This window comes from Hyperolius riggenbachi, chromosome 4 (genome assembly GCF_040937935.1).
Source record: "Hyperolius riggenbachi isolate aHypRig1 chromosome 4, aHypRig1.pri, whole genome shotgun sequence".
Lineage (NCBI taxonomy): Eukaryota > Metazoa > Chordata > Amphibia > Anura > Hyperoliidae > Hyperolius > Hyperolius riggenbachi.
Window position 1 is genome coordinate 281,750,367 of NC_090649.1, and position 21,391 is coordinate 281,771,757.

At 44.7% G+C, this 21,391-nt stretch overlaps 1 protein-coding gene across 3 annotated transcripts in view; it reads left to right on the plus strand.

The window, feature by feature from the left end:
- NT5DC1 (5'-nucleotidase domain containing 1) overlaps window positions 1–21,122 on the plus strand; it is a 375,186-nt gene extending 354,064 nt beyond the window's left edge. For all 3 annotated transcript variants that reach the window (XM_068231330.1, XM_068231331.1, XM_068231332.1), the window contains one exon: window positions 20,186–21,122. In XM_068231330.1, coding sequence (XP_068087431.1) covers window positions 20,186–20,304 — 119 coding nt within the window. In that variant the 3' untranslated portion in view covers window positions 20,305–21,122. The remainder of the gene's footprint in view (window positions 1–20,185) is intronic.
- Window positions 21,123–21,391: the final 269 nt, after the last annotated feature.

The following is a 21,391-nucleotide window of genomic DNA, read 5'->3' on the forward strand; positions in this document are numbered from 1 at the left end:
GAAAAGTATATTTATAGGTATCCCTTATAAAAAAAATCCAGTAAATATTTGGAGTTTTCCTGAAAGATGGCCCGAAAGTTTTTGCCGGCGAACTTAGCGAGTTCGGCCAGCCCCCTATACCACATAATTGGGCTAAACTTTGACCCTCTACATCACAGTCAGCAGACACATGGCAGCCAATCAGGTTGCACTCCCTCCTGGACCCCCCGCCCCCCCTACAAAAACGCTGTTGCGTCGGCCATTTTCTCACTCTGTCTGTTGCCTGCTGCTATTTGTTGCTGAAAAGCACCACAAAAAAGCTCTTTTGAGAGCTAATGTTCTTGTGATGTGGTTTTTTTTGTGTGTGCCACTGACACTGCATATACAGCCCTGTCTGTCGCAGCTGGCCCTTGCTATACTGTGCCAGGCCCAGCACAGTCAGTGCATATCTTTCACTGCATCTGTGTGACTGCACATTGTATTATACCAGTCAGTGCATACCTTTCACTGCATCTGTGTGACTGCACATTGTATTATACCAGTCAGTGCATACCTTCCACGGCATCTGTGTGACTGCACATTGTATTATACCAGTCACTGCATACCTTTCACTGCATCTGTGTGACTGCACACTGTAATATACCAGTCACTGCATACCTTTCACTGTGTGACGGCACACTGTATTATACCACTGTGGCTGCAACAACAAAACAAAAGGCATGTACAAGTGTCAATTTCACCTGCTGATCTTTCACTTCCTCCTCCTCCCCCCCCCCCCCAATATGGACAAAATAACAGGCAGAGGCAGGCCACCTGGCAAGTCTGCTCGAGGTCGTGATTTCATGCGGCCCTTGACCAAAGTACAGTGTTCAGAGGGCACGTACCATCAACCCCCAAGATTGTCAGGACGTAGTTGACTATTCCTCAGCTTCCGCACGGAACCGTGACATATCTTCCTCCTCCTACACTACCTGCTGATCCATGTATACACATGCAAGATGTTTTCAAGCACTTTATGCCTCCAATTTAGGAATGCAATGTGATTTGTTCTTTAGGGATTATAACCCTGCTGTGCATCAAATCCGTAATTTTCCCCGGGACTTTTGGTGTGTATCCCACTCCACCATGCCCCCCTCCAGGTGTTAGACCCCTTAAAACATCTTTTCCATCACTTTTGTGGCCAGAAACAATGTAGTTTTTCAAGTTCGCCTGCCCATTGAAGTCTATTGCGGTTCGCCGAGTTTGCCGGTTTGCAACTGCAAAATGCGTACAAATTGACTTTACCTCCAAGTACGGGCAGGTCTTAACCTGATCGGTAAACTATGTGCTAACATGCCCTTTAATTTCCATGAGAATAGATATTTTTGGTAAAATTAATGCAAAATTACCTCATGAATTACCTCATAATTTACCTCACGAGGTAAATATGACTAAAACCTACGAGAATTGCTAAATGCCATTACCTCATGAGGTAAATTACCTCGCATAAAGTAATTTGTTTGATAACCCCACCAGAATTGAGGCCAGTGTAATTATGTAATTTTGCACTTTAGCACTGAAACTCTGGAATCTGGCACTTTTGTACCCTTGACGACACCCCCCCAAACCCCCCTCCCGCCTGACAAGGTGAAACATGTAGGGCTGGTGTGGGGTGGTTGTGAAATTTACATTTTAGCAGTGTGAGTTTAGGAGACAAACCCTACTATTGTATCTAGGATATCGAGAATAGACTACATTTACAGCCAGCTGTTGGTCACTTAGGGCCTGATTCACAAAGTGGTGCTAACAGTTAGCACCGTGGTGAAAAGCTCTTTATCATGCCTAAACTCTGTTTAGGCATGATAAGTTTAGGTGTGATAAGTTTAGGTGTGATAAGTTTAGGCATGATAAGTTTAGGTGTGATAAGTTTTTAGGCGTGATAAGTTTAAGCACCAACTGGGTTAGCACCGCAGTGCACAGCTGATCAAAAGTTTTGCGCTAGCATAGAGTTTAATGGCGCTGCTTTGCGTGCAGGACTTTGCGCGCGTAATAACCTTATCTAAACTTAGCATGCCTAAACTTATCACACCTAAACTTATCATGCCTAAACTTAGCATGCCTAAACTTATCATGCCTAAACTGAGTTTAGGCATGATAAAAATGGTTATCACGCCTAAAGTCTTTAACTGGGTTATCACCGCTTTGTGAATCGAGCCCTTAGTATTCAATATCAACTCTACCTTAGATTTTAGAATGTATTAACCACTTAGCAACTTCTGCCACGCTTTTCTACAGCCCTGTTTATAAACACATGTAAACGCTTGGTTCTGTTTTCTATTTTTAGAAAACAGAGTTAGTATAGCACCATCTTGTGGCCAACAAGTAAAACTACTTCCAAATACACCATTATAAACTTACCATAGAAAAATGTAATACATTTTCTTATTTTTTTTTTAAACTCCTTCACCCTTAACCCAAAATAAAATATTATCGCCATACATTGTACTAGGGACACAATTTAAACATTGTAATAACTGGGACAAATGGGCAAATGAAATGTGTCTTTTTTATCTACAATAGCACATTTTATTTTTTAACTACAATGGCTGAAAGCTGAGAAATTGTAATTTTTTTTTTCATTTTTTTTCTTCTTATTCCCTGTCAAATGCATATAAAATAATATAATTCTTAGCATAAAGTACTGGCCAAAGAAAGCCTAGTTTGTCCCGCAAAAAAAATTATATATACACTCACCTAAAGGATTATTAGGAACGCCATACTAATACGGTGTTTGACCCCCTTTCACCTTCAGAACTGCCTTAATTCTATGTGGCATTGATTCAACAAGGTGCTGAAAATATTCTTTAGAAATGTTGCGTCATATTGATAGGATAGAATCTTGTAGTTGATGGAGATTTGTGGGATGCACATCCAGGGCACGAAGCTCCCGTTCCATCACATCCCAAAGATGCTCTATTGGGGTGAGATCTGGTGACTGTGGGGGCCATTTTAGTACAGTGAACTCATTGTCATGTTCAAGAAACCAATTTGAAATTATTCAAGCTTTGTGACATGGTGCATTATCCTGCTGGAAGTAGCCATCAGAGGATGGGTACATGGTGGTCATGAAGGGATGGACATGGTTAGAAACAATGCTCAGGTAGGCAGGCGCGGCGCCAGGGGGTGCTATGGGGTGCTGAAGCACCTCCTAAATTTGTACAAGCACGCTATTAGCACCCCCTAAAAAAACAGGTGCTGATTTTATTTTATTTTTTTTGTAGCAGCAGCTGGCGCCATTCTGTTGCTTTAGTTTGACCCACCCAGCCCTGGCTGCCAGTCACTAGCCCTGTAGCCCAGCCCAAGCCCCGTCTCCATGGCACTCACACGCTGTCCCCCTTGCTGTGTGCGGCCGACGTCAGACGTTCCGTGTGCAGCGCATGCTGACGTGACGTCACTCGGCTAGGCAGCATAAAACTGCGCATGCCACGTGTGTTGGCGTGGTGAGGGCAGAGCCGTGAGGAGAGAGGAGAGAGGAAGCCGAGAGCGAGATGAGATGAGCCGGAGGATTGTTGTGAGTCACTCTCAGTCCCCCAGCCAGTTCAGCGTAGGCATCAGGCGGGGGGGGGGGGGTGGGGGGGGTTGGTTCCCGCCCAGGGTCTGGGCTGGGGTCTTTCATTGCCTGCCGCCCAGCTGCCGCTACATGGGCCAGCCAGGCCCACTGGGCCTGGTTAGGCTGGCTGCCAGACAGTGCCTGCCTCTGTTTACTGTGGGGCAGCTGTGGGAATCGGGATGGGCCGGGCCAGGTGTGTGTGTAGGCTCTGGCCTGGCCGCTGGCGCCATTTTGATTGCACAGACAGATGATGGGTCGGGAGGTGTTGTTTTAGGCTCTGGCCTGGCCGCTGGTGCCATTTTGACTGCACAGTCAGATCTGTGACAGTTCTGACTGTGCAGTCAAAATGGCACCAGCAGCCAGGCCAGAGCCTAACACAACACCTCCCGACCCGACCTGACCCAGCCAGAGAGAGACACACAGACTGCCTGGACTGCAGTGCCTGGATTTATAGTGGTGCAGCACTGAGACTGAGTGAGTCTGTGAGACTGTGATGGTAGGGGGGCGATTTGTCTGTTGATGGGGGGTAGCTCGGAGGAGGAGGAGGGGTGGTGGTGTGGTGTAGGCTGTACATAATCATGTCACTGTGTCCTCAGAGGAGCTCACACTCTAATCGTGTCAGTGTAATGTCCATACTATATTTATATAGCAGTAACATCTTATCAAGCACTTTACAGAGCACATAGTCAGGTTCTCGGAAGAGCTCACAATCTAATCCGACCATACTCCTATATCCTAACATATCATTATGTATGTATATAGCACTGGAATATACTCCAGCACTTTACCACGCCCCTCTTTTGATGACCACGCCCTCTTTTTTGGCCTCGCCCCCATAAATGTTTACAATACCTAGCCCCCCTGCAAAATTATCCAGCACCTGCTTAGCACCCCCCCAAAAAATGTCCATGGCATGGCACTAAGGGGCCTAAAGTGTGCCAAGAAAACATCCCCCACACTATTACACCCCCACCACCTGCCTGTACAGTGGTAACAAGGCATGATGGATCCATGTTCTCATTCTGTTTACACCAAATTCTGACTCTATCGAGACTCATCAGACCAGGCTACATTTTTCCACTCTTCAACTGTCCAATTTTGGTGAGCTTGTGTAAATTGTAGCTTCTTTTTCCTATTTGTAGTGGAGATGAGTGGTACCCGGTGGGGTCTTCTGCTGTTGTAGCCCATCCACCTCAAGGTTGTGAGTGTTGTGACTTCACAAATGCTTTGCTGCATACCTCGGTTGTAACGAGTGGTTATAACAGTCAACGTTGCTCTTCTTTCAGCTAAATCAGTCGGCCCATTTTCCTCTGACCTCTAGCATCAACAAGGCATTTTCGCTCACAGGACTGCTGAATACTGGATGTTTTTCCTTTTCACACCATTCTTTCTAAATCCTAGAAATGGTTGTGCGTGGAAATCCCACTAACTGAGCAGATTGTGAAATACTCAGACCGATCCATCTGGCACCAGCAACCACCATGCCACGCTCAATATTGTTTAAATCACCTTTCTTTCCCATTCTGAGATTCAGTTAGGAGTTCAGGAGATTGGCTTCACCAGGACCATGCCCCTAAATGCATTGAAGCAACTGCCATGTGATTAGTTGATTAGATAATTACATTAATGAGAAATGCAACAGGTGTTCCTAATAATCCTTTAGTTGAGTGTAGATCATTTCAGTGTGATAATTATCGATAAAGTTATTACCGAATGAATGGGAAGGGCTTTTGAAGGGGAAAAAACCTGGAGCTGGTTAAACTGGAGATCTAGTCTCCACTACTGCACATGTGTGATCCTATCCACACGTTTCCTCAATCGGGCTCCTGTTACTTTTGTTCTGACGCATGCGCAGAATACTCCTGATGACAGAAGCGTGATCCAGCAGGCTTCCAGACCAGACCACGCATGTGCAGTAGCTGGGACAAGAGCCACAGTTGCAGATCTTTCTGATGGGACAGCAGCACGTAGGAGAGGTCCCAGAGGATACCGAAGAAGCCCCAGGTAAGTAAACATCCAATCACTTACCAATTTTACTACCTCCATGTAATATGAGGGTAAACAGCTATTGAATACTATGAACAGATTGTGTTGGTAAACCCTCATACTACATGAAGGTTATAAAATTGACCAGTGATTGGCCAATTATAATTGAAAGTGTGTACTAGGCTTTAGGGTGTGCACACATCAATTATTGGCCAATTTTACCATCTCCATGTAGTGTAGGGGCCAACAGACTTTAAGATTGTGTATGTTATTACCAGAACATTTCTTCCAGGGTGCTCTGGTAAAGACACATAGCCACTTTGACCATGCATCCTGAGAGAGCCCATGCCTTGTTGCCTACCACTGATGCCAGAATCAACAGTGCTTATGTTCATGACATATTTTATTGCTCTGTGCCACCCACTATGACTGTCAGATACCTCCTAAATTCTCCATCATGACAGGCATTGTCATCTTCATGTGGCGTAAGTTCAGAGCCTCCTCTTAGGGCCAGGTCCCACGAGAAGTGTTTTCAGTGCACTTGCTGATCGCTAGCAATGGGCAAAGTGTTAGGACTCTGGAGCTCTATGGGGATGATTCTACTTCAGCTTTGCGATTTGTATTAAATTGCAGATGTGCTGCCTGCAGCACTTTCTGAGAGACTTTGCTTGAAGGAAGGTTGCAAAATCAGACATTCCTTCAAAATGGCTAGGAAAATCGCTTGGTGAAATGTGAAAAAATTGTGATTTGCGATTGCTAGTGGGACCCAACCCTTAGATGCTGATGATTAGTGTTGGTGTTTGAATTTGGCATAGCAAATTTGGAACACCTGAATACTCCCAATTACCTCTGTTGAGTACCAAACAAATGAACAGGGTCAGGAGGAGTTCACCGTGCATGTCAATATATGTTTCACGTGACTTTGATACTTCCTCCTTCTGATTTGCTGAATTTGAACATTAATAGTACTGATGATGATGCCTGGCTTCTTCCATGTTGGAACTACATAGAAATTTGGGTGCAACTAACTATGTTGGGGTGACGTTAATGCGGAAGGGTGTCGGAAGGGTGTGGGAAGAGGGCAGAGTAATGTGTCCCACATACCAGAATGCATCATATTGGAAGGTCTGGCATTACACAGTGTCTTATTTCTTCTTGTGAATGGCATCTACTGACTGTGTATAGCTGTTGCTTCTAGTTCCAAAGAAAACCAATGAATATTGGGTCATGGCTAAACTGATGACACAGTGATGCAACAGACATTACAAGCTGCACTTGTGGTTTCAGTCTGAGCAGAGCCTGCTTTGATTTGTGAGTTGGTTTTCCAGTGAGACATGACAAGTATATCACAGTGCCTGAGCATATCCTTGCTGTTAGCAAAAATGTGTCTGCCTTTTAATGACTCGTTAGGGCAACAGCAACAACAAACTGTCAGAAACAGATTGTTTTTCTTTATCACACTATCACAATCATAACATGACACTGGGAGAAAACCGATTAGTGCAACTTGCAATGTCATTTCCAGCATCTGATTATTGTCTTCAAGAATGAGAAATATTAATTTTAAGGGCAGAGACACACTGCAGAGTGCTTTTTCATCCGTTTGCATTTTACTCCCATTGACTTGCATTAAAATCACTGCAAAACCGAAGCAAAATGACCACAAACAGAAAAATTATAACTATACTCCCCCCTTAGGGCCCGTTTTCCACTGCAGCGAATCTGCATGCATTTTCTGCATGCAGATTCGCATAACCCATTACAAATAATGGGACTGTTTCCACTTGTGCGGGATTCTGTGCGCTTTGTTGTGCAGAAAAAAATCTGCATGGCAGATCCATCGGAATTTGCACGGCGCACACCTGCACGTGATTCGTCAGTAATGAAATAGGAAAACCGCGAAAGCGTTTTAGTCTTTCGGTCTTCCTGGCGTTTCCGCGTGCGTGTTCGCTTAAAAACCTATTTTAATGCTTGCCGGCATTAACATGGTTAAAATCGCGTTGTCAAAACCACGAGCGATTCCGCGTGAAAATCCGCATAGAAATGGCAACGAAACCGCAACCGCATGCAGATTCGTTGCCGCGATTTTCCCATCAAAATTGCGCCGCACAAGTGGAAACGTACCCTTAAAGAGGGCCCGAACCTCCGATTTTTGGTTTGCGAACTTCCGCAAAAGTTCGGTTTGCGCGAACTTTCACGAACCGCAATAGACTTCAATGGGAAGGCGAACTTTGAAAACTAGAAACACTTATATTTCAAGGGGTCTAACACCTGGAGGGGGGCATGGCGGAGTGGGATAGATGCCAAAAGTCCCGGGGAAAAATCTGAATTGGACGCAAAGCAGCGTTTTAAGGGCAGAAATCACATTGAATGCTAAATTGCAGGCCTAAAGTGCTTTAAAACATCTTGCATGTGTATACATCAATCAGGGAGTGTAATTAGAGTACTGCTTCACACTGACACACCAAATTCACTGTGTAACGCACCGCAAACAGCTGTTTGTGTAGTGACGGCCATGCTGGACTAGTGCGCACCATGGCGAGAGTGCAGGCCGTAGCGGTTTTCAAGCCCATATGGTCGCCGGGCTGAGGTAGCTAAATGACTGTCCAGCTGATCAAATTTGGTCTGTCCACAATGAAGCAACGACCTTATTATCGTGGGTGTGCCCCCCCCCCCCCCCCGACACACTCATGTAGCCATCGGTTACTGCTTTGTTGTGATATGCAAGCCCCTTCACCGCGGCAAGGTAATGATCACGAAGGGGAATTGGCACATGTACATGCCTTTTGTTTTGTTGTTGCAGCCGCAGTGCAGCCATAAAAATTAGGCAGGCATGTACACGCACCAGAAAAATTATTATAGCGGCCGCTGCTAGCCTGGAGTCCTGGGCCCTGTTGGTGGTGGCGGAGAAGGCAGTCAACCAGCCTGTGGGCAGAGATGCTGTGTGGGGACTGACTTAGTCTTCGGGCAGGCCTGAGCGTGCTTTGCAGACCAGGCACCCGTGGTCAGATGGACCCTTGACCCAACGCTGTGTGCCAGAGATGTCACCACTTGCCTTTCAACATCACGGTACAGTTTAGGTATCGCCTTTTTTGAGAAAAAATTGCGGCCTGGTATCTTCCACTGCGGTGTGTGGCTTTGCTTTTGTGTGCTACTTTTCCTCAGGTGGTCATCCCATTGCAGTTTGTTCTTTGTAATCATGTGCCTTCGTAAGGTAGTTGTCCCTATGCGGGTCTTGGTCTTTCCACGGCTCAATTTTTGGTGGCAGAGAGTACAGATGGCATTGCTCTCATCTGAGGCAGACACACAAGTGTCAGTGGGACACACACACACACACAGGGCCGGGCCGAGGCATAGGCTGGAGAGGCTCCAGCCTCAGGGCGCATTGTAGTAGGGGGCGCACAATTCATTCAGCTGTCATTCCTAATTGTGTATGAAGCAGAAAAAAATAAGAAAAGGGGATACATAGCAGTGACTGCAAGCCAGATAACTAGATATTAAGGTGTTGGGGAGGTTGTGGGCCCTGTGGCTCCTCTTAGTCTAGTAGCAACCAGTGTGTGATAGCTGGGGTGGGAGGGATGGAGGGGCGCACTTTGGTGTCTCAGCCTTGGGTGCTGGAGGACCTTGTCCCAGCTCTGCACACACACACACACACAAAATAGATCACAAGAACAAGATTAGCTCTCAAAAGAGCTGTTGAGGGGTACTTTTTTAGAAATAAAAATTGGCAAGGAGCAAGCTAACAAGCCTACAAGAGCCTAACTAAGCTTTCCCTATGAGAGTCTGCAGCAGCTTTCCCTTTTCTAAGTAATGCAGGCACACGAGTGAGTACAAAGCCTGACGCTGCCTGCCTTTTATAAAGGTAGGGAGTGACTCCAGGAGGGAGTGTAGCCTGATTGGCTACAATGTGCCTGCTGACTGTGATGTAGAGGGTCAAAGTTGACCCTCATGATGTACTATGGGGGCGAACCGAAGTTCCGGAAAAGTTTGCGGCTCTCCGCGATCTCGAACCCCGGAAGTTCGCCGGGAACCGTTCGTTGGCTAACCGTTCTGGCCATCTCTAATTACTATCAGTAATCTTTTTAATGTTATTTTACTATGACCCAACCTAACCCTACTCTTATGCAAGGCCCTCCCTCTGCCGATGCCTAACCCTAAGACCCCTCCTGGTGGTGCCTAAACTTAAAGTGAATCAGAGGTAAAAATAAACCGATGAGATAAACAATCGTGTTTATCCTCCTACTCCTAAAAATTACTTTTTTAGACATCCCATGGTTTTAGTTTATATTTAAACATTTACAAAGTAAACTGAATGTTTTGTTGTCTCTGCTCAGTGGTAGTTTATTTAGTGTCCCGGAGGTAAATATAAATATGGTTAATATCGGCTATAAGCGGATATTTTTGTGTGCCTCTGGGCACCCAAATTGCCATTCATAGCCGCTAATCGTGGTTTCTAACATTTCCACCTATGGGTGTTTTCAACAGGGCTTCCTGTGCCCTTTTTACCTGCTTAAACTATACTTACCTAACGCCCTATTCGTAAGATACAAAGCAGGTGATCTGAGGGCGAGGATCAGCAGTCATCCAATAGACGCCCATAAAAAATATTATCATTGGGTGCTGTGTGTGTGTGTGCGTGCGTGCGAGCGTGTGTGTGTTAGGCACTTGGAGGGCTCAAGAGAGATCAGGATACTACTGCTGACAAAGAGATCAGGAAATTGGTACTGAGATATATTTACCTGTATGTACAGTGGTGTGAAAAACTATTTGCCCCCTTCCTGATTTCTTATTCTTTTGCATGTTTGTCACACTTAAATGTTTCTGCTCATCAAAAACCGTTAACTATTAGTCAAAGATAACATAATTGAACACAAAAAGCAGTTTTAAATGATGGTTTTTATTAGTGAGGAAAAAAAACTCAAAACCTACATGGCCCTGTGTGAAAAAGTGATTGCCCCCCCTTGTTAAAAAATAACTTAACTGTGGTTTATCACACCTGAGTTCAATTTCTGTAGTCATCCCCAGGCCTGATTACGGCCACACCTGTTTCAATCAAGAAATCACTTAAATAGGAGCTATCTGAGACAGAGAAGTAGACCAAAAGCACCTCAAAAGCTAGACATCATGCCAAGATCCAAAGAAATTCAGTAACAAATGAGAACAAAAGTACTGTAATTGAGATCTATCAGTCTGGTAAAGGTTATAAAGCCATTTCTAAATCTTTGGGACTCCAGCGAACCACAGTGAGAGCCATTATCCACAAATGGCAAAAACATGGAACAGTGATGAACCTTCCCAGGAGTGGCTGGCCGACCAAAATTACCCCAAGAGCGCAGAGAAAACTCATCCGAGAGGCCACAAAAGACCCCAGGACAACATCTAAAGAACTGCAGGCCTCACTTGCCTCAATTAAGGTCAGTGTTCACGACTCCACCATAAGAAAGAGACTGGGCAAAAACGGCCTGCATGGCAGATATACAAGGCGCAAACCACTTTTAAGCAAAAAGAACATTAAGGCTCGTCTCAATTTTGCTAAAAAAAACATCTCAATGATTGCCAAGACTTGTGGGTAAATACCTTGTGGACCGCAGAGACAAAAGTTGAACTTTTTGGAAGGTGCGTGTCCTGTTAAATCTGTCGTAGAAGTAACACAGCATTTCAGCAAAAGAACATCATACCAACAATAAAATATGGTGGTGGTAGTGTGATGGTCTGGGGTTGTTTTGCTGCTTCAGGACCTGGAAGGCTTGCTGTGATAGATGGAACCATGAATTCTACTGTCTACCAAAAAATCCTGAAGGAGAATGTCCGGCCATCTGTTCGTCAACTCAAGCTGAAGCGATCTTGGGTGCTGCAGCAGGACAATGACCCAAAAGACACCAGCAAATCCACCTCTGAATGGCTGAAGAAAAACAAAATGAAGACTTTGGAGTGGCCTAGTCAAAGCCCTGACCTGAATCCTATTGAGATGTTGTGGCAAGATCTTAAAAAGGCAGTTCGTGCTAGAAAACCCTCAAATAAAGCTGAATTACAACAATTCTGCAACAATGAGTGGGCCAAAATTCCTCCAGAGCACTGTAAAAGACTTGTTGCAAGTTATCGCAAACGCTTAAATGCAGTTATTGCTGCTAAGGGTGGCCCAACCAGTTATTAGGTTCAGGGGGCAATTTCTTTTTCACACAGGGCCATGTAGGTTTTGAGGTTTTTTTCTCACTAATTAATAAAAACCATCATTTAAAACTGCATTTTGTGTTCAATTATGTTATCTTTAACTAATGGTTAACGGTTTGTGATGAGCAGAAACATTTAAGTGTGACAAACATGCAAAAGAATAAGAAATCAGGAAGGGGGCAAATAGTTTTTCACACCACTGTATATATATATATATATATATATATATATATATATATATATATATATATATATATATATACACATATATTGGAATCCATTTATAGTAAACTCCAAGGGACCAGGAAAAGTAGTTTACCATATCAGAAGTTTACTACAGTATATCAGAATTGGCCATACATTGCATTTTTATACAGATGCATTTGCTGGGACCTAAGGAATGAGTTTACTATATTCAGAGGTTTATTATATCAGAATTTGTAATGAGATTCTACATATACTGTATATATATATATATATATATATATATATATATATATATATATATATATATATATATATACAGTACAGACCAAAAGTTTGCACACCCCTTCTCATTCAAAGAGTTTTCTTTATTTTCATGACTATGAACATTGTAGACTCACACTGAAGGCATCCAAATTATGAATTAACACATGTGGAAGTATAGTACAAAGTGTGAAACAACTGAAAATATGTCATATTCTAGGTTCTTCAAAGTAGCCACCTTTTGCTTTCATTACTGCTTTTCACACTCTTGGCATTCTCTTGATGAGCTTCAAGAGGTAGTCACATGAAATGGTCTTCCAACAGTCTTGAAGGAGATATTCTACCATGAAGGCCTGTGACAGACTCCTCTTAACAGTTGTTCTAGAGATGTGTCTGCTGCTAGAACTCTGTGTGGCATTGACCTGGTCTCTAATCTGGGCTGCTGTTATCCTGCGATTTCTGAGGCTGGTGACTTGGATGAACTTATCCTCCGCAGCAGAGGTGACTCTTGGTCTTCCTTTTCTGGGGCGGTCCGCATGTGAGGCGGTTTCTTTGTAGCCTTTGATGGTTTTGAGACTGCACTTGGGGACATTTTCAAAGTTTTCCCAATGTTTTGGACTGACTGCCCTTCATTTCTTAACCACTTCCCGACCGCCTAACGCACAGAGGCGGCCGGGAAGTGGACCCCACAAGGACCAGCTCATGCCCAAAGGCGGTGGTCCTTGTAGGGGCATGGGCGGAGCGATCGTGTCATCCGTGACGTGATCCTCCGCCTCCGCCTGGCGCCGCTCACCCGCCGCAACATCCCGCCGGCCATACGGAAGCGCCGGCGGGATGTTAAGTCCGCGATTGCCGCATACAAAGTGTATAATACACTTTGTAATGTTTACAAAGTGTATTATACAGGCTGCCTCCTGCCCTGGTGGTCCCAGTGTCCGAGGGACCACCAGGGCAGGCTGCAGCCACCCTAGTCTGCACCCAAGCACACTGATTCCCCCCCCCCCCCCCCCGCCCCAGATCACCCACAGCACCCATCAGGACCCCCCCCTGCCCACCCCCCAGACCCCTGTTTGCACCCAATCACCTCTCTAATCACCCATCAATCACTCCCTGTCACTATCTGTCAACGCTATTTTTTTTTATCCCCCCCCTCCTGATCACCCCCCCCCCCCCCTCAGATTAGACCCCCCTTATCGATTCGCCAGTGCAATATTTACATCTGTTCTCCCCTGTAATAACCCACTAATTACCTGTCAATCACCTATCAATCACCCATCAATCACCCCCTGTCACTGCCACCCATCAATCAGCCCCTAACCTGCCCCTTGCGGGCAATCTGATCACCCACCCACACCAATAGATCGCCCGCAGATCCGACGTCCGATCACCTCCCAAGTGCAGTGTTTACATCTATTCTCTACCCTAAACACCCACTAATTACCCATCAATCACCCCCTATCACCACCTGTCACTGTTACCCATCAGATCAGACCCTAATCTGCCTCTTGCGGGCACCCAATCACCCGCCTACACGCTCAGATTGCCCTTAGACCCCCCCCCCTTATCAATTCGCCAGTGCAATATTTACATCTGTTCTCCCCTGTAATAACCCACTAATTACCTGTCAATCACCTATCAATCACCCATCAATCACCCCCTGTCACTGCCACCCATCAATCACCCCCTGTCACTGCCACCCATCAATCAGCCCCTAACCTGCCCCTTGCGGGCAGTCTGATCACCCACCCACACCAATAGATCGCCCGCAGATCCGACGTCCGATCACCTCCCAAGTGCAGTGTTTACATCTGTTCTCCACCCTAAACACCCACTAATTACCTATCAATCACCCCCTGTCACTGCTACCTATCAGATTAGACCCCTATCTGCCCCTAGGGCACTCAATCACCCGCCCACACCCTCAGAACGCCCTCAGACCCCAGTCCTGATCACCTCGCCAGTGCATTGCTTTCACAGGTCATTTTGAGAGTACCTTTAGGATTTCACAGATCATTTTTGTTTCAAGACTACTCCTCACGGTTTAGGGCCCCTAAAATTCCAGGACAGTATAGGAACCCCACAAATGAATCCATTTTAGAAAGAAGACACCCAAAGGTATTCTGTTAGTAGTACGGTGAGTTCATAGAAGATTTTATTTTTTGTCACAAGTTAGCGGAAATTGATTTTTATTGTTTTTTTTCAGAAAGTGTCATTTTCCGCTAACTTGTGACAAAAAAAAAATCTTCTATGAACTCACCGTACTACTAACGGAATACCTTGGGGTGTCTTCTTTCTAAAATGGGGTCATTTGTGGGGTTCCTATACTGTCCTGGCATTTTAGGGGCCCTAAACCGTGAGGAGTAGTCTTGAAAACAAATGTCTGAAAATGACCTGTGAAATCCTAAAGGTACTCATTGGACTTTGGGCCCCTTAGCGCAGTTAGGGTGCAAAAAAGTGCCACACATGTGGTATCGCAGTACTCAGGAGAAGTAGTATAATGTGTTTTGGGGTGTATTTTTACACATACCCATGCTGAGTGGGAGAAAGATCTCTGTAAATGGACAATTGTGTGTAAAAAAAATTAAAAAATTGTCATTTACAGAGATATTTCTCCCACCCAGCATCGGTATGTGTAAAAATACACCCCAAAACACATTATACTACTTCTACTGAGTACGGCAATACCACATGTGTGGCACTTTTTTGCACCCTAACTGCGCTAAGTGGCCCAAAGTCCAATGAGCACCTTTAGGCTTTACAGGGGTGCTTACAAATTAGCACCCCCCAAAATGTGAGGACAGTAAACACACCCCACAAATTACCCCATTTTGGAGAGTAGACACTTCAAAGTATTCAGAGAGTCCATGGCAGATTTCATTTTTTTTTGGTGCAAGTTAGAAGAAATGGAAACTTGTTTTTTTTTTTTGTTTTTTTTTTTGCAAAGTGTCATTTTCCGCTTACTTGTGACAAAAAATAATATCTTCTATGAACTCACTATGCCTCTCAGTGAATACTTTGGGATGTCTTCTTTCCAAAATGGGGTCATTTGGGGGAAATTTATACTATCCTGGAATTCTAGCCCCTCATGAAACATGACAGGCGGTCAGAAAAGTCATAGATGCTTGAAAATGGGAAAATTCACTTTTTGCACCATAGTTTGTAAACGCTATAACTTTTACCCAAACCAATAAATATAGGCTGAATGGGTTTTTTTTAATCAAACACATGTTTGTCCACATTTTTCGCGCTGCATGTATGCAGAAATTTTACTTTATTTGAAAAATGTCAGCACAGAAAGTTAAAAAAATCATTTTTTTGCCAAAATTCATGTTTTCATCAATTTTTTGATGAATATAATAAAAAGTAAAAATCGCAGGAGCAATCAAATAGCACCGAAAGAAAGCTTTATTAGTGACAAGAAAAGGAGCCAAAATTCATTTAGGTGGTAGGTTGTATGAGCGAGCAATAAACCGTGAAAGCTGCAGTGGTCTGAATGGAAAAAAGTGGCCGGTCCTTAAGGGGGGTAAAGCCCTAGGTCCTCAAGTGGTTAAAGCAACGATGGCCACTCATTTTTCTTTACATAGCTGCTTTTTTCTTGCCATAATACAAATTCTAACTGTCTATTAAGTAGGACTACCAGCTGTGTATCCACCTGACTTCTCCACAACACAACTGATGGTCCCAACCCCATTTATAAGGCAAGAAATCCCACTTATTAAACTTGACAAGGCACACCTGTGAAGTGAAAACCATTTTGGGTGACTACCTCTTGAAGCTCATCAAGAGAATGCCAAGAGTGTGAAAAACAGTAATCAAAGCAAAAGGTGGCTACTTTGAAGAACCTAGAATATGACATATTTTCAGTAGGTTTCACACTTTTTGGTTATGTACTATACTTCCACATATGTTAATTCATAGTTTGGATGCCTTCAGTGTGAATCTACAATGTTCATAGTCATGAAAATAAAGAAAACTCTCTGAATGAAAAGGTGTATCCAAACGTTTGGTCTGTACTGTATATGTATATATATACCATATTGTTTGAGGTCAGTTTGAAGACAAAGTGATCATTAGCATGTGCGACTTTGCTAAATATATAACACTAGCCGACCCGCGGTGTACCATACGCCGCATAAGAGGGTAGAGGGCAGGAAGGGGGTATTGGGCACAGTGGCGGGGAGGGGGGTTGGACCCCCCCTCAACTGGGTCCCCCATGTGTGCTGTACCTCCATCTTAAGCTCAGCAGGAACCCCCTCACCTGGGTCCCCATGTGCGCTCCCCCTGCAGCTTAAGTTCAGCAGGAACCCCCCCCCTCCTCCCTCCTGCTTAAGCACAGTAGCAGCCGCCACTATTAGTAAGAGGCAGCGGGCGGGGATGACTCACCTCTTCCGTGTTCCATCATGCGTTCCACTGTCGTCACTTCCTGCAATGCCGCACACTGTATTGGTGTAATTTGCCTTTTTAAAACAGAAGGAAATCTGCAATAATTCAGCTATAGGTGAACATTTGTGGTTACCCACAATGCACTGCTACTAAATATGCAAATTACCCCTTTTCCCCTTTGGTAAGCCAAGCTAGCATCCACAGCCGCTGGTGTATATAGCAAGCATATAGCTTTAAATTTTACACAGTCATATCAAACCCACATGTAGACAGCCTGTTTCGGACTTTTGGTCCTCATCAGTACATGGCAGAGATTGATACAACTGTATGAGATAAGGCTTGGACCAGTACAAGAGTAACCAAGCAGCAGGGTGACCCAAACCACTCAGAATGTATAGGGGGATAACAGGGACCAAAAAGACCCCCATCAGTACATAGCAGAGATCAATAAGGCTGTATGAGATTTGGCTTGGACCAGTACAACAGAGTAACCAAGCAGCTCAGGGTGACCCAAACTTCTAAGAATGTATAGGAGAGTAAAAGAGACCAAAAAGCCCTTCTACTAACAAAAGCAAAGCTTGGTGTAATTTTCCTTCTTAAAACAGAAGCAAATCTGCAATAATTCAGCTATAAGTGAACATTTGTGGTTACCCACAATGCACTGCTACTGAATATGCAAATTATCCCTCTTCGCCCTTGGTTTGATATGGCACTACATATTCTTCTTGCTTGGACCAGCCCCTTATTCTTGCTTGGACCGGCCCTGGGGGCAGGGCGCTACTTCTTCTTCTTGCTTGAAGGTTGAGGCACTTAGCCTATTATATATATAGATTGGCACCAGCGGCGTCGCTAGCGCTAAACATTCGTTCCACGTGCCACAAATCTTTTGTGGGGTGCCACGAACCTCCCCCAGCAAAATCTCGCAGTCAGCGCTTGATCTCCGGAGCCTGCAGACATCCTCTCCACCAGGCTTCTACCTCTAGAGTCTGAGAAAGCGGAAGTCCGGAAGAGAGGATATCTGCAGGCTCAGAGAGCGGGACCGACGATTACAGCAGAGCGAACGGATGACAGACAGAGGAGGAGAGGAGGTGAGTTAGGGCTGGTTCAGACAGACGCTTGCGGAGCGTTTACCGCAAGCGTTCGGACCGTCGCGGTAAACGCTCCCATTCAAGTGAATGGGAGCGTTTACACCGAGCTTTTGCGCGCTTTTACCCGAACGCGGCGTTCGGGTCCCGAATTTCGCGAGCGTTCGGGCTGCCCCTGGAAGCAACATGTAGCTTCCAGGGAGCGGCCAACCGCGACGGCTAATGTTCCCCTACGGGAAAAAAAAAAACCCGACCGCATCACGACGCGACCGAAGGCTACTGAAAGCCTGACCGCGCAGCCGCCGCAACGCCCCCAGACGCGACGTGACGCTACGCAGACGTCCGTCTGAACCAGCCCTAATTCAATCTTGCAGAACAAAAGCAGCGTTAGGAGTCTGGCTGTCAGCTCAGCCCAGTGCACAGTCTTCCCCCCTCCTGCCTCTAGCTCTAGTGGCTCAAGTCAATTGATGATTTGTTTACTGACAGCATGGGGCTGTCCGTTTGTGAAAGGTGTCTGCAATCTTTTCTGGGACCTAATTTGACCTGCCTATTGAGCTGTAAATGTTTTATGTGTGGGTCTTTTTGTTAAGGATTTATGTAAAGATGATTGGGTGGAATCTCACACTTATAAAGACATTGAGCTTGCTGGGCAGTAATTCTGTTGTACATATGCTTGCTCTTTGCTGTGTCAGTCTGGGCTCTCATATATACCTGCAAGGCTATATTTAGTATTTATATAGCACTGACATCTTCCACAGCTCTGTACAGAGTATATTGTCTTGTCACTTAACTGTTACTCAGGGGGGCTCACAATCTAATCCCTACCATAGTCCTATTTCTATGTATGTATTGTGTAGTGTATGTATGGTAGTCTAGGGCCAATTTAGGGGGATAAGGTGAGGTAGGAGGCGCCCGTGACAGACAGATGTAATATTATGCGGGTAGTTACAGTTTTTTGTGGGTGGTTATAGCTTTACTTTTCGGCCAGTGTAGTAATAAAACATAAAGGATGGTCCTACATTAAGAAGAGCAGTCCATCCACTTACTGATTTTGCGAATAAATAACTTTATTGGGCACTTTAAAATTGACAACGCGTTTCGCGGATAAACCGCTTCCTCAGGTCGAGTAATGTACCCTCCAGGTAATGGAGTGGCTATCCACAGGCGCCCGAGATAGCCACTCCATTACCTGGAGGGTACATTACTCGACCTGAGGAAGCGGTTTATCCGCGAAACGCGTTGTCAATTTTAAAGTGGCCAATAAAGTTATTTATTCGCAAAATCAGTAAGTGGATGGACTGTTCTTCTTAAGGTAGGACCATCCTTTATGTTTTATTACTACACTGGCCGAAAAGTAAAGCTATAACCACCCACAAAAAACTGTAACTACCCGCATAATATTACATCTGTCCGTCACGGGCGCCTCCTACCTCACCTTATCTGACGTTTCCCCCGATTCGGGGTTACCACTTTGGCAAGTGGAACTTTTCAAAGGAGCAGCGACCACCCAAGGACAAGGCCGAGCGAGGACGGTACTTCCCCGCATGCGCTCTAAGTGGTTGCTTGTATTGCAACCCTGCTTTGTGAGTACGATTACATAAGAATTAATTTATACTATCACCCTAAACCCGCAATACTACACCAGATTGGGCTCCTGGTTTTTCCTCCCGTCCTTTTTTCTATCCTATCACAGCCATACTCAATTTAGGGGGAAGCCAATTAACTTATCTGTATGTTTTGGGGATGTGTGAGGAAACCAGAGTGCCTGGAGGAAACCCACACAGACACAGAGTGAACATACAAACTCCTTGCAGATCCCTGGCTGGGTTTCTAACCAGGAATCCAGCGCTGCAAGGAGAGAGTACGAACCACTACGCCACTGTGCTGTATCTGTATATAACTTTGGCTACTAGATGCACATATGCTTTTATATGAGATAAGGGACACTGCCTATTTATGTAATATGCTGCATATTTGTTTTGTGTATTATTGGAGAGGGGCTTCAGTCGACATTTTGCTACCCAGGCCTACTTAGACCCTTGCTAAGTGCATCTAAATTTGGCTCCACCTGTGACCACACCCACATTCCGGTCTGTGGCCACACTCATTTTTCGCCGTGGCAGGAGTGCCCTTTGGTGCCCCCAATCTTTTGGAATCCTAGCAACGCCCCTGATTGGCACTGTTTTTATGTAAAGAAAAGTCTAAAATAATCCAGCTGCACATCCTGTTAATAATTTCATACAGGATACATCTGCTTCTTGGTGTGATGTGATGAAGGAGAAGGTGCTCTGATTCTCAGTGGTGCTGTAGATAAACTCACCACTGCATTTTTTAGTAGATACCCTATGAAGCTATCATCTCTCCCATTCTTTTGATATTTATGCACTTATGATATTCATTTGCATAGAAGTTTATATGCTTTCACATGTTCTGCCCATGTAGCAGGAAGCCTATGAAAGAGCTGTTATTCCCACTTGAAGTCTGTGGAAGCCTTATAAGTGCATTTGTTTGTCTCTATTTTCAGATTTGCCTCTGGATTACAAGTTCACCAGATTCTCAAGCAATAACTCCGACCATGATGGCTATTACCCACAACCACCAGCGGTCCTACTGACTCTGAATCAAGAAGGTGCCGCAGCATAATCAGTGTTGTTACATTAAGAATAACTATACCACTTTCATGGCTTTAACTGTTCTGACTATTCATGTATTTTGACAATTGTGATTCTGTATGCTTTTCTAAAACTAGACCCAAATAATATGGGATTTTCTTAATGTGAAAATTAAGTAAAAATGTGACACAAATGTTTGTGGTAGCAGTATACCTTTTGTATCAAAGGAGAATTCCACTCAATGCCAAATGGTGACATGGGTGGAGGTAAGTGGTGGTATCATAGCAGATAAGTGGTGGTATCACAGTCATACTCACTGAGGAGGAGTCAGTCGATGAATCCCTGCAGTTGAAATGATGACATCCTAGTCTTTAGCAGCTATTAGGCATGCTACCACCCACCACAGCTTCTCATTAGTCCAGTTACTTAATTGGCTTAAGACTATTATCTGAGCCTATGGCTCAAGACATAGACAAGACACAGAACATTTGTTTTGTGCTTTTCTCCTGGTGGACTCAAAGCGCCAGAGCTGCAGCCACTAGGATGCGCTCTATAGGCAGTAGCAGTGTTAGGGAGTATTTCCCAAGGTCTCCTACTGAATAGGTGCTGACATGAAGAGCCGAGATCTAATCCCAGGAGTCCTAATATATACATATATACTGCCTCTTCCTGTAGGAACTCATCAGGCATTTTTGCTTCATGATAACTGTTCCAGAAGCAGAATAAGGTTCTGGCGGCTCAGACTACATCAAATGGGGATTTACCATTCATTCATTTTCATTATAGTGGACATTCCATATTAACCACTTAAGGACCAGAGGCTTTACCCCTAGTCTCTCCCCCCCCCCCCCCCCCCCCAGTGACCAGGCTATTTTTGTACAAATTAGGCCACTGCAGCTTTAAGGCCTCACAGCAGGGTCGTACAGCTCAGCACACAAGTGATTCCCCCCCTTTTCTGCCCACCAACAGAGCCTTCTGTGGGTGGGCTCTGATGGCCGACCACTTTCTTTATATATTTATTTATGTTTTTCTTTATTTGTTTGGGGTTTTTTAATGCATATTGCTATTTTTTACTTATTTATGTTCCCTCCCACCCCCCGCCAGCCAATGACAGCGAT